General features: G+C 59.4%; 1 protein-coding gene, 1 long non-coding RNA gene, 1 other non-coding gene and 1 pseudogene across 3 annotated transcripts; 2 read left to right on the top strand and 2 right to left on the bottom strand.

Annotated features, from left to right (window-relative positions):
* Positions 1 to 149: 149 nt before the first annotated feature.
* On the bottom strand, positions 150 to 1,289 carry LOC136305855 (uncharacterized). The gene is made up of 2 exons (XR_010725439.1): positions 735 to 1,289; positions 150 to 645 (listed from the first exon to the last, which is right to left on the bottom strand). It is a non-coding gene; the product is annotated as an uncharacterized lncRNA (long non-coding RNA).
* On the top strand, positions 1,141 to 1,331 carry LOC136305858 (U2 spliceosomal RNA). The gene has a single exon (XR_010725440.1). It is a non-coding gene; the product is annotated as a U2 spliceosomal RNA (small nuclear RNA).
* A 974-nt stretch (positions 1,332 to 2,305) lies between these two features.
* On the bottom strand, positions 2,306 to 2,397 carry LOC136305859 (U2 spliceosomal RNA; annotated as a pseudogene).
* A 305-nt stretch (positions 2,398 to 2,702) lies between these two features.
* LOC136305853 (cyclin-dependent kinase 16-like) lies at positions 2,703 to 18,894 on the top strand. The gene is given in 18 exon segments (XM_066209174.1): positions 2,703 to 2,840; positions 3,503 to 3,592; positions 3,594 to 3,621; positions 5,404 to 5,528; positions 6,335 to 6,436; positions 6,710 to 6,766; positions 7,825 to 7,939; positions 8,207 to 8,301; positions 9,283 to 9,345; positions 10,494 to 10,617; positions 11,875 to 11,995; positions 12,540 to 12,637; positions 13,353 to 13,458; positions 14,502 to 14,544; positions 14,819 to 14,909; positions 15,356 to 15,433; positions 16,687 to 16,734; positions 17,545 to 18,894. Coding segments are annotated over 16 exon segments (1,365 nt in total). The 5' UTR covers positions 2,703 to 2,840; positions 3,503 to 3,511; the 3' UTR covers positions 16,725 to 16,734; positions 17,545 to 18,894.
* Positions 18,895 to 18,900: the final 6 nt, after the last annotated feature.

Below are 18,900 nucleotides of genomic sequence, written 5' to 3'. Positions count from 1 at the left end.
ATTCTAACACTGAGGCTGATAACTGGATTTGTTCCCACTCTCCCCGCAGTTCAGTATTGGGATGACGGGAATTCCGGCACCGGATGTCTTTTTCTGGCCTTTCCCCAGGTGAAGTGATGCCCTTTTTGGAAGGAAAACCAGTCCAAATCTCCATAAATCAGCAAATTCTCTTTATTTCTTTACTAGGTTTTTCCCTAAAATCCCTAAAACGTCCCATTCCAACGCTCCAAGCGCAGATCCATCCCAGCAGAGCGCCAGTGATACCAAACCCAGGCACTTCCTTTCATTTATTCCCAAATTCTCTGGGTTTATGTGGAGACACCTGAGCCAGACCCGACTCCCTGGAGTTCCTGGAATGGCTTTGGATTGCCCCGGCCAGCCCTTTACAGATGTCGGGTGACAAATGCGGTTTAAAGCCCTTTCCCCCAACCTGGAAAATCCCTGAGCAAAGCGGTTTTGGTTTTTGTTTTTCCCATTTTTTTGTCACACAGCCAAGCCAGTCCTGTGTTCTAAACAGCCAAAACGCCGAGTCCGGCACTTTCTGACCTGTCCGGACCCTCTTCTTTTGACCTGGAGAATCCACGGAAACATTCCTGCAGCTCCAAAACCTTCTCTGAGCCCCTCACGAACTTCCCGCGCTGCGGCCTGAGGGGCGGATTAATCCAAAATACCGACAAAAAAAAACCCAAAAAAACAAACCCCCAACCAAACCGAAAAAAACCCCTAAAACCCACCTCGAGAGGCATAATGGGAGCGTTATTTTGGAAAAAAAAAATTGTTATTTGTGGCGCTCGGCGGAGGCAGAACGCCAAAGGAAAACACGGGATGAGCCGGAGCAAAAGAAAAGGTCGGGAAAGGGCTGGAGGGAGGCGGGAGCGAGGGGCGGGGTTATGTAGATTAAGAGGCGGGATATGCAAATAGGCGCCGCCGCGCCGCCTGAGGAATCATGGGAGCGCAATTTTGGGGCGATTTTCGGGATTTTTGGGGTCGGAGTGGTCGGGAGGGGAGCGGGAGGCGCGGGAGGAGATGCGGGAAGAGCTCGGGATGGGCTGGGGAGGGTAAAAACGGCGGAGCGAGGGTGGCCGTGACCTCGATAAAACACACACACGGCCGCGATCGGGGCCTGTCGCGACAGCCGGCATCGCTTCTCGGCCTTTTGGCTAAGATCAAGTGTAGTATCTGTTCTTATCAGTTTAATATCTGATACGTCCTCGATGAGAGGACTTCATATTAAACGGATTTTTGGGCTCGGGAGTTGGACCCGGAGCTTGCTCCCTCCGCTCCGCGCATCGTCCCGGTATTGCAGTGCCTCCGGGAACGGTGCACCCCCGCCGGGGGACCTTTCACTGGTGAAAAATAGATTTAAAACTTTCGCTGATACCGTGATTTTATCGCGATACAGGCTGCATTCCATGGTTCTCGTGGCGGGCTCGGCTCTCTTCGCTGCCTGCACTGTCCCGCTGTTTGTCGCAGCGCGCCCACCGCGGGACCTTTCGTCGGTGAGAAATAGATTAGAACTATCGCTGGTTCCGTGATTTTATCGCGGTATCGGTTACATTGGCGCGGCTCTCGGGGCAGGCTCGATTCTCTTCGCTGCGCTCAGCGTCCCGCTATCGCAGCGCCACCAACGGGGACCTTTCAAAGGTCAAATACAGACTCAAAAAACCCCTAAAAATCATTGGAATTGCGATTCTATCGCAGCACGAGCCGCGTTATTGACGCTTGTTGTTTCTCGGAGTCTCTCACGGTCCCTGCTGCTCTCAGTGTCGCGGTATCGCGGCGCCTCCGGGAACGGCGCACCCTTAAAAGGGACCTGAACAGGTCAAAAAATAAATCCGGAACATCGGAAGTGGCGGATCTGCTGTGATTCCATCGCTGGCCACGCGGTGTCCGGTGATCGCAGCAGGAATTCAGGGTGTCTTGGATCATTTTTGGGTGTTGAAGGGCCCGGTGCGAGGCGCAGGGTTGGCGCAGGCGCTGCAATTAGCGGGAGGATGCACACGCAGAGAAGTGAGGTCAGGAATGCCAAGGGGTGCCGGAAGCGCGGTCGGTATCGCGATAGAATCGCGATTTTACACGATTTCAGAAGCTTGCAGTCTATCTTTCACCAATTTAAGTCGCCATTGGGGGTCCACGGTTGCCGGAGACACTGCGGGGCAGTGAGCGCAGCAGAGAACGAGAGAGCTCTGGAGGGACAGCAAGTGTCAGAAACGCGGCTGATATCGCGATGGAATCACGATTGTTACGGTGATTTTAAGGAGTTCCCAGATCTCCTTTTAACCGGTCATAGCTCCCCGGCGGGGGTGCACCGTTCCCGGAGGCACTGCAATACCGGGACGATGCGCGGAGCGGAGGGAGCAAGCTCCGCGTCCAACTCCCGAGCCCAAAAAATGAAGTCCCGCCCCTCACGTTAACGGCACCGGTCACGTGGCCCCGCCCCTCTAGCGTCATACCCCGCCCATCACGCTGACGTCATCTGCCACCTGGCCTCGCCCCTCCACCGCGATGCCCCGCCCTTCAAATTAACATCAACGGACACTTGACTCCGCCCCCCACCGCGCTGCCCCGCCCCTCACGTTAACGTTCCCGGCCGCTTGGCCCCGCCCCTCACGTTAACGTTCCCCGTCGGTTTGGCCACGCCCCCTGGCTGGAGCGCACCGCCCCTGGCGCTGACGTCACCCAGCCCCGCCCCCACCGCCATCTTGCGCCGCCGCCGCCGCCGCCGCTCCCGCCGCTCCCGCCCGGCCCGGCCCGGCCCGGCCCCACCGGAGCCGCCCGCGGGGTCGGGCCCGGCCCCGCCATGGCCGAGGATTTCTGGGAGGCGCCGCGCCGCTGAGCCGGTAACGGGGGAAGCCCCGGGAACCCACCGGGAACCCACCGGGAACCTCCCCCGGGAGCCCTGGCACCTCCCGGGACCTCCCGGGACCCCCCGGACCCCGCGGCGCGGCCCCGTGGTGTGAGGGGAGCGGGGAGGGGGCGGGTGAGGAGGCCGCGCCCCCTTATGGGCCACCGTGAGGGGGGGGCTTGGGGTGGCCCAGGTGTGCCCAGGTGTGCCCAGGTGTGCAAAGGGTCCCCGGGGGTTCAGGGTGAGCCCAGGGGTGCAGGGGGTGCCAAGGTCTACGGGGTGGCCCCAGCCGTGCCCAGGTGGGCAGGGTGCGTCCAGCTGTGCCCAGGTGTGCAGCGAGCCCAGGTGTGCAGCGGCCCCAGGTGTGCCCAGCTGTGCAGGGTGTGCCCAGCTGTGCAGGGTGTGTCCAGCTGTGCCCAGGTGTGCAGTGACCCCAGAGGTGCCCAGGTGTGCGGGGTGTGCCCAGGTGTGCAGTGACCCCAGGTGTGCAGGGTGTCCCTAGCTGTGTCCAGGTGTTCAGGGTGTCCCCAGGTGTCCCCAGCTGTGCTCAGGGTGTCCCCAGGTGAGCCCAGCTGTGCCCAGCTGTGCTCAGGGTGTCCCCAGGTGAGCCCAGCTGTGCCCAGGTGTGCCCAGGTGTGCTCAGGTGTGGCCCCGCAGGGCTCGGCCATGGACCGGATGAAGAAGATCAAGCGGCAGCTGTCGATGACGCTGCGGGGGGGCCGCGCCCCCGACAAGGGCCTGGGGGACCCCCCGCGACGGCCCCGGCAGCGACAGCGGTGAGCGCTGGCCCTTTAAGGGGGGCCCCGCCCCCTCCCAGCGAGCCCCGCCCCTCCAAAATGGGGCAGCTGGCCCTTTAAGAGGGCGGGGTTTGGGGTGCCTGGCCCTTTAAGAAGGTGGGGGCAGGAGTTGGGCGTGCCTGGCCCTTTAAAAGCCTTGAGGGTGGCAGGAGGGGGATTGAGAGAGTGCCTGGCCCTTTAAGAGCGTACCTGGCCCTTTTACAGGATGCCTGTCTCTTTAAGAGGGTGTCTGTCCCTTTAAGAGAGCACGTGTCCCTTTGAGAGGGCATTTGGCCTTTTTGCGAGGTGCCTGGCCCTTTAAGAGGGCGCCTGTCCCTTTAAGAAGGTGCCTGTCCCTTTAAAAAGGCGGGGCCGGCACATTTTTTTGGGCGCTTGTCCCTTTAAGACACCCCCCCCGGGCAGGGCACGGCCCCTTTAAGAGCCCTGGGGTCCCCTCCGTGTCCCCATCTGTCCCCTGTCCCCCCCCCCCCCGGTGCCACCACCTGTCCCCATGTCCTGTCCCTTGTCCCCCCCACCGTGTCCGTCCGTCTGTCCCCAAATCCTGTCCCCGTGTCCTGTGTCCCCCCCCCCCCCGGTGCCACCACCTGTCCCCTGTCCCCGTGTCACCTCCCTGTCCCCGGGGGGGGGTGGGGACGATTTGGCATCTCTGGGGACATTGGGGGGTCCCTGGGGGGGACATTGGGGGGGGTTTGGGGGGGTCCCCTGGATTTCTGGGGGGTCCTTTGGGGACAGCTTGGGGACACGGAGGGTTCTCTTGAGTTTGGGGGGGGGTTTTGGGGGGTTTTTTGGGGTTTTTTTGGGGGGGGAGTTGAGTTTTTTTGGGGGGGCGTTGGGGGGATTTTTCTGGGTGGTTTTTTGGGGTTTTTGGGGGAGGAGTTGAGCTTTTTGGGGGGATTTTTCTGTTTTTTTCTTTTCTGGTTTTTTGGGGGGCAGTTGAGTTTTTTGGGGGGGCGTTGGGGGGATTTTTCTGGGTGGTTTTTTTTTCTGGTTTTTGGGTTTTTTTTGGGGGGGCGTTGGGGGGATTTTTCTGGGGTGTTTTTTTCTGTTTTTTTGGGGTTTTTTTGGGGGGGCGTTGGGGGGATTTTTCTGGGTGGTTTTTCTGGTTTTTTGGGGTTTTTTTTGGGGGGCAGTTGAGTTTTTTGGGGGGCGTTGGGATTTTTCTGGGTGGTTTTTTCTGGTTTTTTGGGTTTTTTTTTGGGGGGGCGTTGGGGGAATTTTTCTGGGGTGGTTCTTTCTGTTTTTTTGGGGTTTTTTTTTGGGGGGGCGTTGGGGGGATTTTTCTGGGTGGTTTTTTTCTGTTTTTTTGGGGTTTTTTTTGGGGGGGCGTTGGGGGGATTTTTCTGGGTGGTTTTTTCTGGTTTTTTGGAGGTTTTTTGGGGGGCGTTGGGGGGGATTTTTCTGGGTGGTTTTTTCTGTTTTTTGGGGGTTTTTTTTGGGGGGGCGTTGGGGGGATTTTTCTGGGTGGTTTTTTCTGGTTTTTTGGAGTTTTTTTTGGGGGGGCGTTGGGGGGATTTTTCTGGGTGGTTTTTTCTGGTTTTTTGGAGTTTTTTTTGGGGGGGCGTTGGGGGGATTTTTCTGGGTGGTTTTTTCTGGTTTTTTGGAGTTTTTTTGGGGGGGCGTTGGGGGGATTTTTCTGGGTGTTTTTTTCTGTTTTTTGGTTTTTTTTTTTTTTGGGGGGGGAGTCTTTTTGAGGGTTTGTTGGGTTTTTTTTTTGGAGGGGGGGTGTTTTGGGGGTCCCTGACGTGCCCCGTGCCCCCCCAGAGGCGGGGGGGGACGAGGGCAGGATGGGCTCGGACGGGGAGAGCGACCCCCCCTCGGGGACGTCCTCGGAGGAGGTGGCGTCACCCGTGAGGCTGCGGCAGCACCCCCGGCCCAGCGCCTGCGAGGTGGGACTGGGAGCACTGGGAGGGACTGGGAGGGAACTGGGAGGGGAATGGGAAGGAACTGGGAGCACTGGGAGGGACTGGAGGGGGAAATGGGAGTGACTGGGAGGTCATTGGGAGTTACTGGTTGTTGCTGGGATCTGTCCCCAGGATGTCACTGTGTGCTTGTCCCTCCCCGCTGACACTGGGATATACTGGGATGGGTTACTGGGATATACTGGGATGGGTTACTGGGATATGCTGGGATGGGTCACTGGAATATACTGGGATGGGTTACTGGGATATGCTGGGATGGGTCACTGGAATATACTGGGATGGGTTACTGGGATTAACTGGGATGGGTCACTGAGATATACTGGGATGGCTCACTGGGATTTACTGGGATGGGTTACTGGGATGGGTTACTGGGATATGCTGGGATGGGTTACTGGGATATACTGGGATGGGTCACTGGGATATACTGGGATGGGTTATTGGGATATACTGGGATGGGTCACTGAGATATACTGGGATGGGTCACTGAGATATACTGGGATGGGTCACTGGGGTATACTGGGATGGGTTATTGGGATATACTGGGATGGGTCACTGGGATATACTGGGATGGGTTACTGGGGTATACTGGGATGGGTCACTGAGATATACTGGGATGGGTCACTGGGGTATACTGGGATGGGTTACTGGGATATACTGGGATGGGTTATTGGGATATACTGGGATCAGTTACTGGGATACACTGGGATGGGTCACTGGGATGTACTGGGATGGGTTACTGGGATTAACTGGTTGTCACTGGTCGCTGTCCCCAGGATGTCACCAAGCGCCTGTCCCTCCCCGCTGACACGCGCCTGCCCGAGGGGGGGCTGGGGCTGCCCGGGCCCCTGAGCCGCCGCCTGCGCCGCGTCTCCCTGGTGCGTCCCAGTATAAACCAGTACGGACCAGTACAGACCAGTATAAACCAGTAGCGAGGGGTAGGCACTAACAGACACTGCTCAGCGCCACCTCTGCTTGGGGGAGGCTGCTCTGGTGACACCCCCTGCTGCTTCCCAGTATAGACCAGTACGGGTCAGTCTAGATCAGTACAGACCAGTTCAGACCAGTTCGGACCAGTTTGGAGCGCGGGAGGGGCTGGGCTGTGCCCCCAGTTGCTCCCAGTGCTCCCAGTGACGCGTCCCCTCCCGCAGTCGGAGATCGGCTTCGGGAAGCTGGAGACCTACGTCAAACTGGACAAACTGGGAGAGGTGAGCGGCAGCGGCCACCTCGTGTCCCCAGAGTGTCCCCACAGTGTCCCCACAGTGTCCCCAGTGTCCCCGAGGTCCCCATGTCCCCTGTCCCCAAATTCCTCATTTCCCCTGAACATCCCCGTGCTGTCCCTGTGTCCCCCCTGTCCCTGCGCCCCTGGTGTCCCCGTGTCCCCGCTGCGTCCCCACTGCCCCGTGTCCCCTGTCCTCCTGATGTCCCCCCTGCTGTCCCCTGGTGTCCCCGTGTCCCCAGGGCGCGTACGCCATGGTGTACAAGGGCCTGTCCCTGATGTCCCCACTGTCCCCTGAGGTCCCTTGAGGTCTCTGTGTCCTTGTCCCCTGCTGTCCCCTGCTGTCCCCTGCTGTCCCCTGATGTCCCCTGTTGTCCCCTGATGTCCCCTGCTGTCCCCTGCTGTCCCTTGCTGTCCCTGATGTCCCCTGATGTCCCCTGTTGTGCCCTGCTGTCCCCTGCTGTCCCCTGCTGTCCCCGCTGTCTCCTGATGTCCCTGTGTCTCTGCTGTCCCCTGCTGTCCCTGCTGTCCCCTGCTGTCCCCTGATGTCCCTGCTGTCCCCGCTGTCCCCTGATGTCCCTGTGTCTCTGCTGTCCCCTGCTGTCCCCTGATGTCCTTGCTGTCCCTGCTGTCCCCTGCTGTCCCTTGCTGTCCCCTGCTGTCCCCTGCTGTCCCCTGCTGTCCCCGCTGTCCCCTGATGTCCCTGTGTCTCTGCTGTCCCTGCTGTCCCTGCTGTCCCTGCTGTCCCTGCTGTCCCCTGCTGTCCCTGCTGTCCCTGCTGTCCCCTGCTGTCCCCTGCTGTCCCTGCTGTCCCTGCTGTCCCTGTTGTCCCCTGCTGTCCCCTGCTGTCCCCTGCTGTCCCTGCTGTCCCCTGCTGTCCCCTGATGTCCCCCCTGCTGTCCCCTGATGTCCCTGCTGTCCCTGCTGTCCCTGCTGTCCCCTGCTGTCCCTGCTGTCCCCTGCTGTCCCCTGCTGTCCCTGCTGTCCCCTGCTGTCCCTGCTGTCCCCTGCTGTCCCTGCTGTCCCCTGACGTCCCCGTGTCCCCAGGGCACGTACGCCACGGTGTACAAGGGCCGCAGCAAGCTGACCGAGAACCTGGTGGCGCTGAAGGAAATCCGGCTGGAGCACGAGGAGGGCGCGCCCTGCACGGCCATCCGGGAAGGTGGGGACACTGGGGGGACACTGGGGACACTGGGGGGCACTGGGGACACTGGGGGGACACTGGGGGGACACTGGGGACACTCAGGGGACACCGGGGTGACACCACGGAGGGGACACCGGTGGACGCTGTGGGGGTCAGGGAGGTCTGGGGGTGGCTCCCACGAGGGCTTGAGGCCACTTAACACCTGTGTCCCCCCCGTGTCCCCCCCTCGTGTCCCCCGTGTCCCCCCGTGTCCCCCCCGTGTGTCCCCCCCCCGTGTCCCCTCAGTGTCCCTGCTCAGGGACCTCAAACACGCCAACGTGGTGACGCTGCACGACATCGTGCACACCCCGCAGTGCCTGACGCTGGTCTTCGAGTACCTGGTGAGCACCTGGGGAGCCCAAAAACGCACCTGGGGACACCAAAAACGCACCTGGGGACACCAAAACCGCACCTGGGGAGCCCAAAAACGCACCTGGGGACACCAAAAACACACCTGGGGGCACCAAAAATGCACCTGGGGACACCAAAAACGCACATGGGGACACCAAAAACACACCTGGGGGCACCAAAAACGCACCTGGGGACACCAAAACGCACCTGGGGAGCCCAAAACCGCACCTGGGGACACCAAAACCGCACCTGGGGAGCCCAAAAACGCACCTGGGGACACCAAAACCGCACCTGGGGAGCCCAAAACGCGCTTGGGGAGGCCAAAAACGCACCTGGGGACACCAAAACACACCTGAGGAGCCCAAAATGCACCTGGAGACCCTGAAAATACACCTGGGGACCCCAAAAACGCACCTGGGGACACCAAAAACGCACCTGGGGAGCCCAAAACGCGCCTGGGGAGGCCAAAAACACACCTGAGGAGCCCAAAAACACACCTGGGGAGCCCAAAACGCACCTGGGGACACCAAAAACACACCTGGGGACACCAAAAACACACCTGGGGACACCAAAAACGCACTTGGGGGCACCAAAAACGCACCTGGGGACACCAAAAACGCACCTGGGGAGCCCAAAAACGCACCTGGGGACACCAAAAATGCACCTGGGGACACCAAAACACACCTGGGGAGCCCAAAACGCGCCTGGGGAGGCCAAAAACGCACCTGGGGAGCCCAAAAACACACCTGAGGAGCCCAAAATGCACCTGGAGACCCTGAAAATACACCTGGGGACCCCAAAAACGCACCTGGGGACACCAAAATTCAACCTGGAGACCCCAAAAATGCACCTGGGGACCCCAAAAATGCACCTGGGGAGCCCAAAATTCCGCCCCGGGAGCCCCAAAAGTCCCTCCAGGGACCCCCCCCCACCTGCCCTGATTGGGGGTTTTGCCGGGGGGCGTTTTCCAGGACCGGGACCTCAAGCAGTACCTGGATGATTGTGGGAACGTCATCAGCATGCACAACGTCCGGGTGAGGGGCCTGGGGGGAAATTTGGGGGGATTTGGGGGGAAGTTTAGGAAGATTTGGGGGAATTTTGGGGAATTTGGGGGAATTTTGGGGGATTTAGGGGAATTTTGGGGTGTTTGTGAGGGGATTTGGAAAGATTTTGGCGGGAATTTTGGGGTGTTTGGGGAGGATTTGGGGGGATTTTGTGGGATTTAGGGAGGATTTGGGGGAATTTTGGGGGGTTTGGGGGATTTGGGGGGATTTTGGGAGGTTCTGGCATCTCCCAGAGAGGCGTGGGAGGTTCAGGATTGTCCCTGGGTGTCCCTGGGTGTCCCTGGGTGTCCCTGGGTGTCCCCTGGGTGTCCCTGGATGTCCCCTGGATGTCCCTGGGTGTCCCCTGGGTGTCCCCTGGGTGTCCCTGGGTGTCCCTGGATGTCCCTGGGTGTCCCCTGGGTGTCCCTGGATGTCCCCTGGATGTCCCTGGGTGTCCCCTGGGTGTCCCTGGATGTCCCCTGGATGTCCCTGGGTGTCCCCTGGGTGTCCCCTGGATGTCTCTGGATGTCCCCTGGGTGTCCCTGGGTGTCCCCTGGGTGTCCCTGGGTGTCCCTGGATGTCCCTGGGTGTCCCTGGGTGTCCCTGGATGTCCCTGGATGTCCCCTGGGTGTCCCTGGATGTCCCCTGGGTGTCCCTGGGTGTCCCCTGGGTGTCCCTGGATGTCCCCTGGGTGTCCCCTGGGTGTCCCCTGGGTGTCCCTGGATGTCCCCTGGGTGTCCCCTGGATGTCCCTGGGTGTCCCCTGGGTGTCCCTGGATGTCCCTGGATGTCCCCTGGGTGTCCCCTGGGTGTCCCCTGGATGTCCCTGGATGTCCCCTGGGTGTCCCCTGGGTGTCCCCTGGGTGTCCCCTGGGTGTCCCTGGATGTCCCCTGGGTGTCCCCTGGATGTCCCTGGGTGTCCCCTGGGTGTCCCTGGATGTCCCTGGATGTCCCCTGGGTGTCCCTGGATGTCCCCTGGGTGTCCCCTGGGTGTCCCCTGGGTGTCCCCTGGATGTCTCTGGATGTCCCCTGGGTGTCCCCTGGGTGTCCCCTGGGTGTCCCTGGATGTCCCCTGGGTGTCCCTGGGTGTCCCCTGGGTGTCCCCGAGGGTCCCAACCCCGTTTTTTGGGGTGGGGGCAGCTGTTCCTGTTCCAGCTGTTGCGGGGTCTCGCCTTCTGCCACCGCCACAAGGTTCTGCACCGCGACCTCAAACCCCAGAACCTCCTGCTCAGCCGCCGTGGGGACCTCAAACTGGCGGATTTCGGTCAGGGCACCCCAAAAAACGGCCCTGGGACCCCAAAAACACCCCCTAACCTGCCCTGGGACCCCAAAAAACTGCCCTGGGACCCCAAAAAACGTGTCCAGGGACCCCCAAAACCCCCAAAACCTGCCCTGGGACCCCCAAAAACCCCCCAAAACCTGCCCTGGGACCCCAAAAACACCCCCAAACCTGCCCTGGGACCCCAAAAAACTGCCCTGGGACCCCAAAAAATTCTCCAAAACCTGTCCTGGGACCCCAAAAACCCCCAAACCTGCCCTGGGACCCCCCAAAAAACCTCACCTGGGACCCCAAATCAGCCCTGGGACCCCCCAAAAACCTCACCTGGGACCCCCAAACCCCCCCAAACCTGCCCTGGGACTCCCCAAAAAACCTCACCTGGGACCCCAAACCTGCCCTGGGACCCCAAATCTGCCCTGGGACCCCCCAAAAACCTCACCTGGGACCCCCAAACCTGCCCTGGGACCCCCCAAATCCCAGCCCAGACCCCCAATATCCCCTTGAGGGTGACCCCTCTCCCACTTTCCAGCACCTCGAAAATCCCCCGGGACCCCAAATCAGCCCCGATCTCCTCCAGCCCCCCGACCCTTTTCTGTGCCCCCCGACCCCTTTTTGTGCCCCCCGACCCTTTTCTGTGCCCCCCGACCCCTTTTTGTGCCCCCCGACCCTTTTCTGTGCCCCCCGACCCTTTTCTGTGCCCCCCGACCCCTTTTTGTGCCCCCCGACCCTTTTCTGTGCCCCCCGACCCTTTTCTGTGCCCCCCGACCCCTTTTCTGTGCCCCCCCGACCCTTTTCTGTGCCCCCCGACCCCTTTTTGTGCCCCCCGACCCTTTTCTGTGCCCCCCGACCCCTTTTTGTGCCCCCCGACCCTTTTCTGTGCCCCCCGACCCCTTTTCTGTGCCCCCCCGACCCTTTTCTGTGCCCCCCGACCCCTTTTCTGTGCCCCCCGACCCCTTTTCTGTGCCCCCCCGACCCTTTTCTGTGCCCCCCCGACCCTTTTCTGTGCCCCCCGACCCCTTTTTGTGCCCTCCCCAACCCTTTTCTGTGCCCCCCGACCCTTTTCTGTGCCCCCCCGACCCTTTTCTGTGCCCCCCGACCCCTTTTCTGTGCCCCCCGACCCTTTTCTGTGCCCCCCGACCCTTTTCTGTGCCCCCCCGACCCTTTTCTGTGCCCCCCCGCCCCATTTTTTGTGCCCCCCGCCCCGTTTTTGTGCCCCCCTGACCCGTTTTTGTGCCCCCCCAGGCCTGGCCCGGGCCAAGTCCATCCCCACCAAGACGTTTTCCAGCGAGGTGGTGACGCTGTGGTACCGCCCGCCCGACATCCTGCTGGGCTCCACCGAGTACAGCACCCAGATCGACATGTGGTGGGCGCTGGGGGGGACTGGGGGGACTGGGAGGGGACTGGGAGGGGACTGGGGGGACTGGGAGGGACTGGGGGGGACTGGGAGGGGACTGGGGGGGGACTGGGGGGACTGGGAGGGGACTGGGGGGGGACTGGGGGGACTGGGAGGGGACTGGGGGGGACTGGGGGGACTGGGAGGGGACTGGGGGGGACTGGGATGGGACTGGGAGACACTGGGATGGGTTGGGGGCACTGGGAGAGACTGGGAGGGGGTGATTTTGGGATTTTGGGGGTCTCCCATGCTCCGGGGGGTGGGTTTTGGGGGTCTCAGGGGGGTCTCTCCCATCCCAGGGATGGATTTTGGGATTTTGGGGGTCTCTCTTCCCCCAGGGGTGGATTTTGGGGGTCTCATGGAGGTTTCTGCTCTTCCCGGGGGGGGAATTTTGGGATTTTGGGGATCCTACAGGAGTCTCTCCTCTCCCCCGGGGATATTTTGGGATTTTGGGGGTCTCCCACGCCCCTGGAGATATTTTGGGGGGTCTCAGGGGGGTCTCTCCCCTCCCCAGGGGGGTGGGCTGCATTTTCTCCGAGATGGTGACGGGGCGGCCGCTGTTCCCTGGGGCCACCGTGGAGGAGCAGCTGCATTTCATCTTCCGCCTGCTGGGTGAGATTTGGGGCAAAACCGGCGGCGTTTGGGCAAAACCGGGGGGGGTTGGGGAAATTTGGGGGAATTTGGGGAGATTTAGGGGAAATTTGGGGAAATTTGGGGGGATTTGGGGGAATTTGGGGGGATTTGGGGGAATTTTGGGGGAATTTGGGGGGATTTTGGGGAAATTTGGGGGGATTTGGGGGAAATTTGGGGGGATTTTGGGGGGATTTGGGGGAAATTTGGGGAAAATTTGGGGGGATTTGGGGAAATTTGGGGGGATTTAGGGGAAATTTGGGGGGATTTGGGGGAAATTTGGGGAAATTTGGGGGAATTTGGGGGGATTTTGGGGGAATTTGGGGGGATTTGGGGGAATTTGGGGGGATTTTGGGGGGATTTGGGGAAATTTGGGGGGATTTGGGGAAATTTGGGGGATTTTTGGGAAATTGAAGGGATTTTTGGGAAATCAAAGGGATTTTGGGGAAATTAAAGGGATTTTGGGGAAATTAAAGGGATTTTTGGGAAATCAAAGGGATTTTTGGGAAATTAAAGGGATTTTGGGGAAATTAAAGGGATTTTTGGGAAATCAAAGGGATTTTTGGGAAATTAAAGGGATTTTGGGGAAATTAAAGGGATTTTTGGGAAATTGAAGGGATTTTTGGGAAATCAAAGGGGTTTTGGGGGAAATCAAAGGGGTTTTGGGCAATGGAAGTGACTTCGGTCCCCGTTTCAGGGACCCCCACGGAGGAGACGTGGCCGGGCATCGGCGCCAACGCCGAGTTCAGGGCGCACAAATACCCCCAGTACCCGCCCGAGGGGCTGCGGCAGCACGCGCCACGGTCTGGGGACAGCGGGGACACCTGGGGGGCACCTGGGGACACCTGGGACACCTGGGGGGCACCTGGGACACCTGGGGACACCTGGGGACACCTGGGACACCTGGGACACCTGGGGGGCACCTGGGACAGCTGGGGGGCACCTGGGACACCTGGGACACCTGGGGGCACCTGGGACACCTGGGACACCTGGGGGCACCTGGGGGCACCTGGGACACCTGGGACACCTGGGGGGCACCTGGGACACCTGGGACACCTGGGACACCTGGGGGGCACCTGGGACACCTGGGGACAGCTGGGGGCACCTGGGGACACCTGGGACAGCTGGGGACACCTGGGGACAGCTGGGGACAACTGGGGATGGCCTGGGGACAGCTTGGGGATGCTGGGGACACCTGGGGATGTTTGGAGCTGTCACCTGTCCCCCGGGGCTGTCACCTGTCCCCTGGGGCTGTCACCTGTCCCGTGGGGGTGTCACCTGTCCCCTGGCAGTGTCACCTGTCCTGTGGGGCTGTCACCTGTCCCGTAGGGGTGTCACCTGTCCCATGGGGCTGTCACCTGACCCGTGGGGGTGTCACCTGTCCCGTAGGGGTGTCACCTGTCCCATGGGGCTGTCACCTGTCCTGTGGGGCTGTCACCTGTCCCGTAGGGGTGTCACCTGTCCCATGGGGCTGTCACCTGACCCGTGGGGGTGTCACCTGTCCCCTGGGGGTGTCACCTGTCCCATAGGGGTGTCACCTGTCCCGTAGGGCTGTCACCTGTCCCGTAGGGGTGTCACCTGTCCCCTGGGGCTGTCACCTGTCCCATGGGGCTGTCACCTGTCCCCTGGGGCTGTCACCTGTCCCGTGGGGGTGTCACCTGTCCCGTTGGGGTGTCACCTGTCCCGTGGGGCTGTCACCTGTCCCATAGGCGTGTCACCTGTCCCATAGGGCTGTCACCTGTCCCCTGGCGGTGTCACCTGTCCCGTTGGGCTGTCACCTGTCCCGTTGGGGTGTCACCTGTCCCCCAGCAGGCTTTGGGGTTCTGACTCCCTTTGTCCCCCCCAGGTTGGACCAGGACGGCGCCGACCTCCTGGGGCAGCTGCTGCAGGTGAGGTGGGCGTGGCTTGTGCCGACCTCGCCCCTCTCCTTAGGCCACGCCTCTGAGCGGCCACACCCTGTCCCAAACAAGAGGCGTGGCCACCCCGTGTCCCCTCCCAAAGAGGCGTGGCCTCCCATCTCCTCCCCACCATGGGCGTGGCTCCATTGGGAGGGTGGGAATTGAACCACGCCCCTTCGAGGGGTGCGGGTGGGTATTGGCGGAGCCACGCCCCTTTAGCGGGCGTGTCCCCGCCCGGTGGGCGTGTCCTGACGGGGCGGGGCAGTTCGAGGGGCGGCGGCGGCTGCCGGCGGCGGAGGCCATGGGACACCCGTTCTTCGGCTGCCTGGGAGCCCGAGTCAGCGCCCTGCCCGACAGTGAGGGGCGGGGCTTCGGGGGGCGGGGCAGAGGGTGGGGCTTGGCCTGGGCGGGGCACTGGGGGCGGGGGGTGGGATTTGGGGAAGGGGCGGGGTTTGAGGATGGGTGGGGCAATGGGGCGGGACCATGGGTGGGATTTGGGGTGTGGCCTTAAGGGGGGTGGGGCATTGTGGGGGCGGGTTTTGGGGTGTGGCCTTTGGGGTGTGGCTTCGCTTGGGTGGGGCTTAGAGGGGGCAGGGCTTGTGTGGGCGGGGCTTTCCATTGGTTTTTCCTTGGAGGGGGTGGAGATTTGCTATGGGTAGAGTTTAATCGCCCATGGGTGTGGCTGTGCAAATCAATGGGTGTGGTTTTTCTAGGGGGCGTGGCTGGAGTTGGCCACGCCCTCTCTGCCCATGGGACCCCCCTGATTTGGGGTCCTGTCCCCCCCCATCCCCCCCTCCCCCAGCCACGTCGATCTTCGCCCTGAAGGAGATTCAGCTGCAGAAGGAGCCGGGGCTGCGCTCGGCGCCCCTGCCCCCCACAGGTGAGCCCCAAAACCCCGCCCTGGACCCCAAAACCCCGCCCTGGACCCCAAAAACCCCGCCCTGGACCCCAAAAACCCCGCCCTGGACCCCAAAACCCCGTCCTGGACCCCAAAACCTCACCCTGGACCCCAAAAACCTCACCCCTGGACCCCAAAACCCTGCCCAGGACCCCCAAACCCCGTCCTGGACCCCAAAACCCTGCCCTGGACCCCAAAAACGCCGCCCTGGACCCCAAAACCCCGCCCTGAACCCCAAAACCTTACCCTGGACCCCAAAACCCCACCCTGACCCCAAAACCCCGCCCAGGACCCCCAAAACCCCGCCCTGAACCCCCAAAACCCCGCCCAGGACCCCAAAACCTCACCCTGGACCCCAAAACCCCGCCCTGGACCCCAAAACCCCACCCTGGACCCCAAAAACCTCACCCTGGACCCCAAAACCCCGCCCTGGACCCCAAAACCCCGCCCAGGACCCCAAAACCCCGCCCTGAACCCCAAAACCCCGCCCTGGACCCCAAAACCTTACCCTGGACCCCAAAAACCTCACCCTGGACCCCAAAACCCCGCCCTGGACCCCAAAAAACCCGGCCAGGACCCCAAAAATCCACAACCTGAGCCCCCCAGGTCAGGCCCCGGAATGGGTTTTGGGATATTTCGGGGGCGTTTTAGGGTGTTCGTGGGGTAATTTGGGAATATTTGGAAGGTGGTTTTTGGGGGTGTTTTTGAAGGTGTTTTGGGATATTTTTGAGGTGATTTTGGGGGTTTTTTGGAGGATTTTTGGAGGTGATTTTGGGGGTTTTTTGGAGGATTTTGGAGGTGATTTTGGGGGGGTTTTTTTGAGGTGATTTTGGGGGTTTTTTGGAGGATTTTTGAGGTGATTTTGGGGGGTTTTTTTGGAGGATTTTGGAGGTGATTTTGGGGGTTTTTGGAGGATTTTGGAGGTGATTTTGGGGGGGTTTTTTTGAGGTGATTTTGGGGGTTTTTTGGAGGATTTTTGGAGGTGATTTTGGGGGTTTTTTGGAGGATTTTGGAGGTGGTTTTGGGGTATTTTGGAGGATTTGGAGGTGATTTTGGGGGGTTTTTTTGGAGGATTTTGGAGGTGATTTTGGGGTTTTTTGGAGGATTTTGGAGGTGATTTTGGGGGGTTTTTTGGAGGGGATTTTGGGGGTTTTTTGGAGGATTTTGGAGGTGATTTTGGGGTGTTTTTTTGGGGGGGGGTTTTCCTGACCCCTTTTTTTATTTTTCTCTTGCAGGTTCTTCCGCCTTCCGGGTGCTCGACACGGAATTCTGATGTTGAGCAGGTGAGGCCCGAACCCCAAAAATCCAAAATCGGCTCCCCCCAAAACAGCCCCAAAAACGAGCCCAACCACCCCCCACCCAAAAAAAACCCCGAAAAAAACCCTGGAGAGAATCCCCTGGAATTGGGACTTCCCAAAACTGGGGATCCCCCAAAAGCAGAACAGCCCCTCTTTAAATTTGGGGCTCAAAAAAGCCCAAAAACTTCAGGAGAGGAAGCCCTAAAAAGGGATAAATTCCTTAGTAATTTTTGAAATATTTTAAATGCTAAAAAAAATATTTATATATTTTATTGACTTATAAAGTTTATATAAATGTTTTTATGAATTTTTATATAATTTAAATTTGTACAATATTTATATAAAATTACTATACAATATTTATATAGTAAAAATTTATATATTTAATATATATTTATATATTTATAAAATATAAATATGATTTATATTAAAACTAACTTTAATTTTTTACAAAAGTAATAAACGGTATCATCAGCGTTACAATAATTATTAATATTACTTCAATTATCGTCATAAATTATGCATTTACGCGAAAATATTTCTAAATATCCGATTTAAATATTTTAAATGTTCAGTATGAATTTATATTTTATGTTTATCTAGCTATATAAATATATAAATATTTAAATGTTTATATGTAAATGCCAATATAAATATATAAATCTGGATTATAATAAACATTTTTTTAGGGGATAAATTTATCCCCTAAAAAATGGAGATAAATTTTGGGGGGGTTAAACCATTTTTTTTGGGGGGGGGGGGGGGTTCCATTTTAACTCTTTCCTCTCCCCACAGCCCCTCGGATGCTGCTGCGCCCCCCCCCCCCAGGACTCCTCCCCCTCCCCTCCCCCAGATTTGGGGCTGGGGCTCCCCCCAAAAAACTCTGGGGGAGGGGGAGGGGGAGGTTTGGACTCCAAAAAAAGGAAAAAAAAAAAAAGGAAAATTTTGGAGACACCCCAAAACTCCAAGGAGGGGGGAAGGGTGGGGGGTCCTGGACCGGTGACCCCCCCCCCCCCAAGAAAAATCCCACCCCCCTCCAACTCCGAGGAACTGCTGCTGGATTTTGGGGGCTCCGCGTGGGACCTCCCCGCGGTGGGGAGAATTTTGGGGTCCCCCCCCCCCCCATTTTTGGGGGGGTTCTTCCCCCCCCTTCTCCTCCCCCTCCCCCCCCCCGATTTATTCCGAGTTTTATTTTTTCAAGGCAATATTATAAAGCAGAGTCCTATAATGGGGGCGGGGCTAAAAGGGGCGGGGTTAAAGGGGGGGCGGGGCAATGAGGGGGGAGGGGAGTGCCGGTGAATTTTTTTGGAGCTTACTCGGAGGTTACTCCTGCTTTACTCCGGGGTTACTCCGGGGTTGCGCCAAGGTTACTCGGACTTTACTCCACGGTTCGTCCCGCATCACCCCCAGGGTTACTCTGGGGTTACTCAGACTTTACTCCAAGGCAGCTCAGGCCCAGCTCTGCGGCCACTCCTGCCCTACTCCAGCCTTACTCCACGGCTACTCGGCTCTCTTCTCGCTCGCTGCCGTCCTTCCTCTTCCACTCGGGATTTACTCCGCGGTTACTCTGAGGTTACTCAGCCTTGGAGGGACTCGGGACTCCCAGCAGAACTTACTCCAGACTTACTCACTCCTTCCTCCGGCCTTGCTCAGCTCCCCCCTCTTTGTGTTCTTCCCGGTCCTTAATTGCTACTCACACCTTACTCCAGCTGCTGGGATCCTCTTGGCCTTTGCTCCGCGCTTACTCCGCCTTTACTCAGCCCCTGCTCAGCCCTTGCTCAGAGGTTGCTCGGCCTTTACTTGGACTTTGCTCAGCCTTTACTCCGAGGTTCTCACTCCCCGTTCATTGCCCTGAGCTCTACTCTGACCTTACTCAGCTCCCGGCCGGCCTCGCCTTACTCACAGGTTGCTCAGGCCTTACTCGCAGGTTACTCACGTTGTGCGGTGGCCTCACGGCGCTCGATGCTCGCTCACCCTCAGGGGGGCGCTCCTCTGAACTTACTCATCCTTTACTCCGAGACTTCTCGCTCGTCCCCACGCTGGGGCTGACAGGACACTACTCCAGAGTTACTCACGACTTACTCCGAGGTGACACTTGACTCCAGGGTTGCTCACACTTTGTTCTGAGGTGACACTTGACCCCGGGGTTGC

The sequence above is a fragment of the Chamaea fasciata genome, unplaced genomic scaffold (assembly GCF_029207755.1).
Source record: "Chamaea fasciata isolate MVZ Bird 193981 ecotype frontalis unplaced genomic scaffold, bChaFas1.0.hap1 SCAF_714, whole genome shotgun sequence".
NCBI classification, from domain to species: domain Eukaryota; kingdom Metazoa; phylum Chordata; class Aves; order Passeriformes; family Sylviidae; genus Chamaea; species Chamaea fasciata.
The sequence above is the reverse complement of the archived record's forward strand: the minus strand, read 5'-3'. Positions and strand labels throughout refer to the sequence as shown.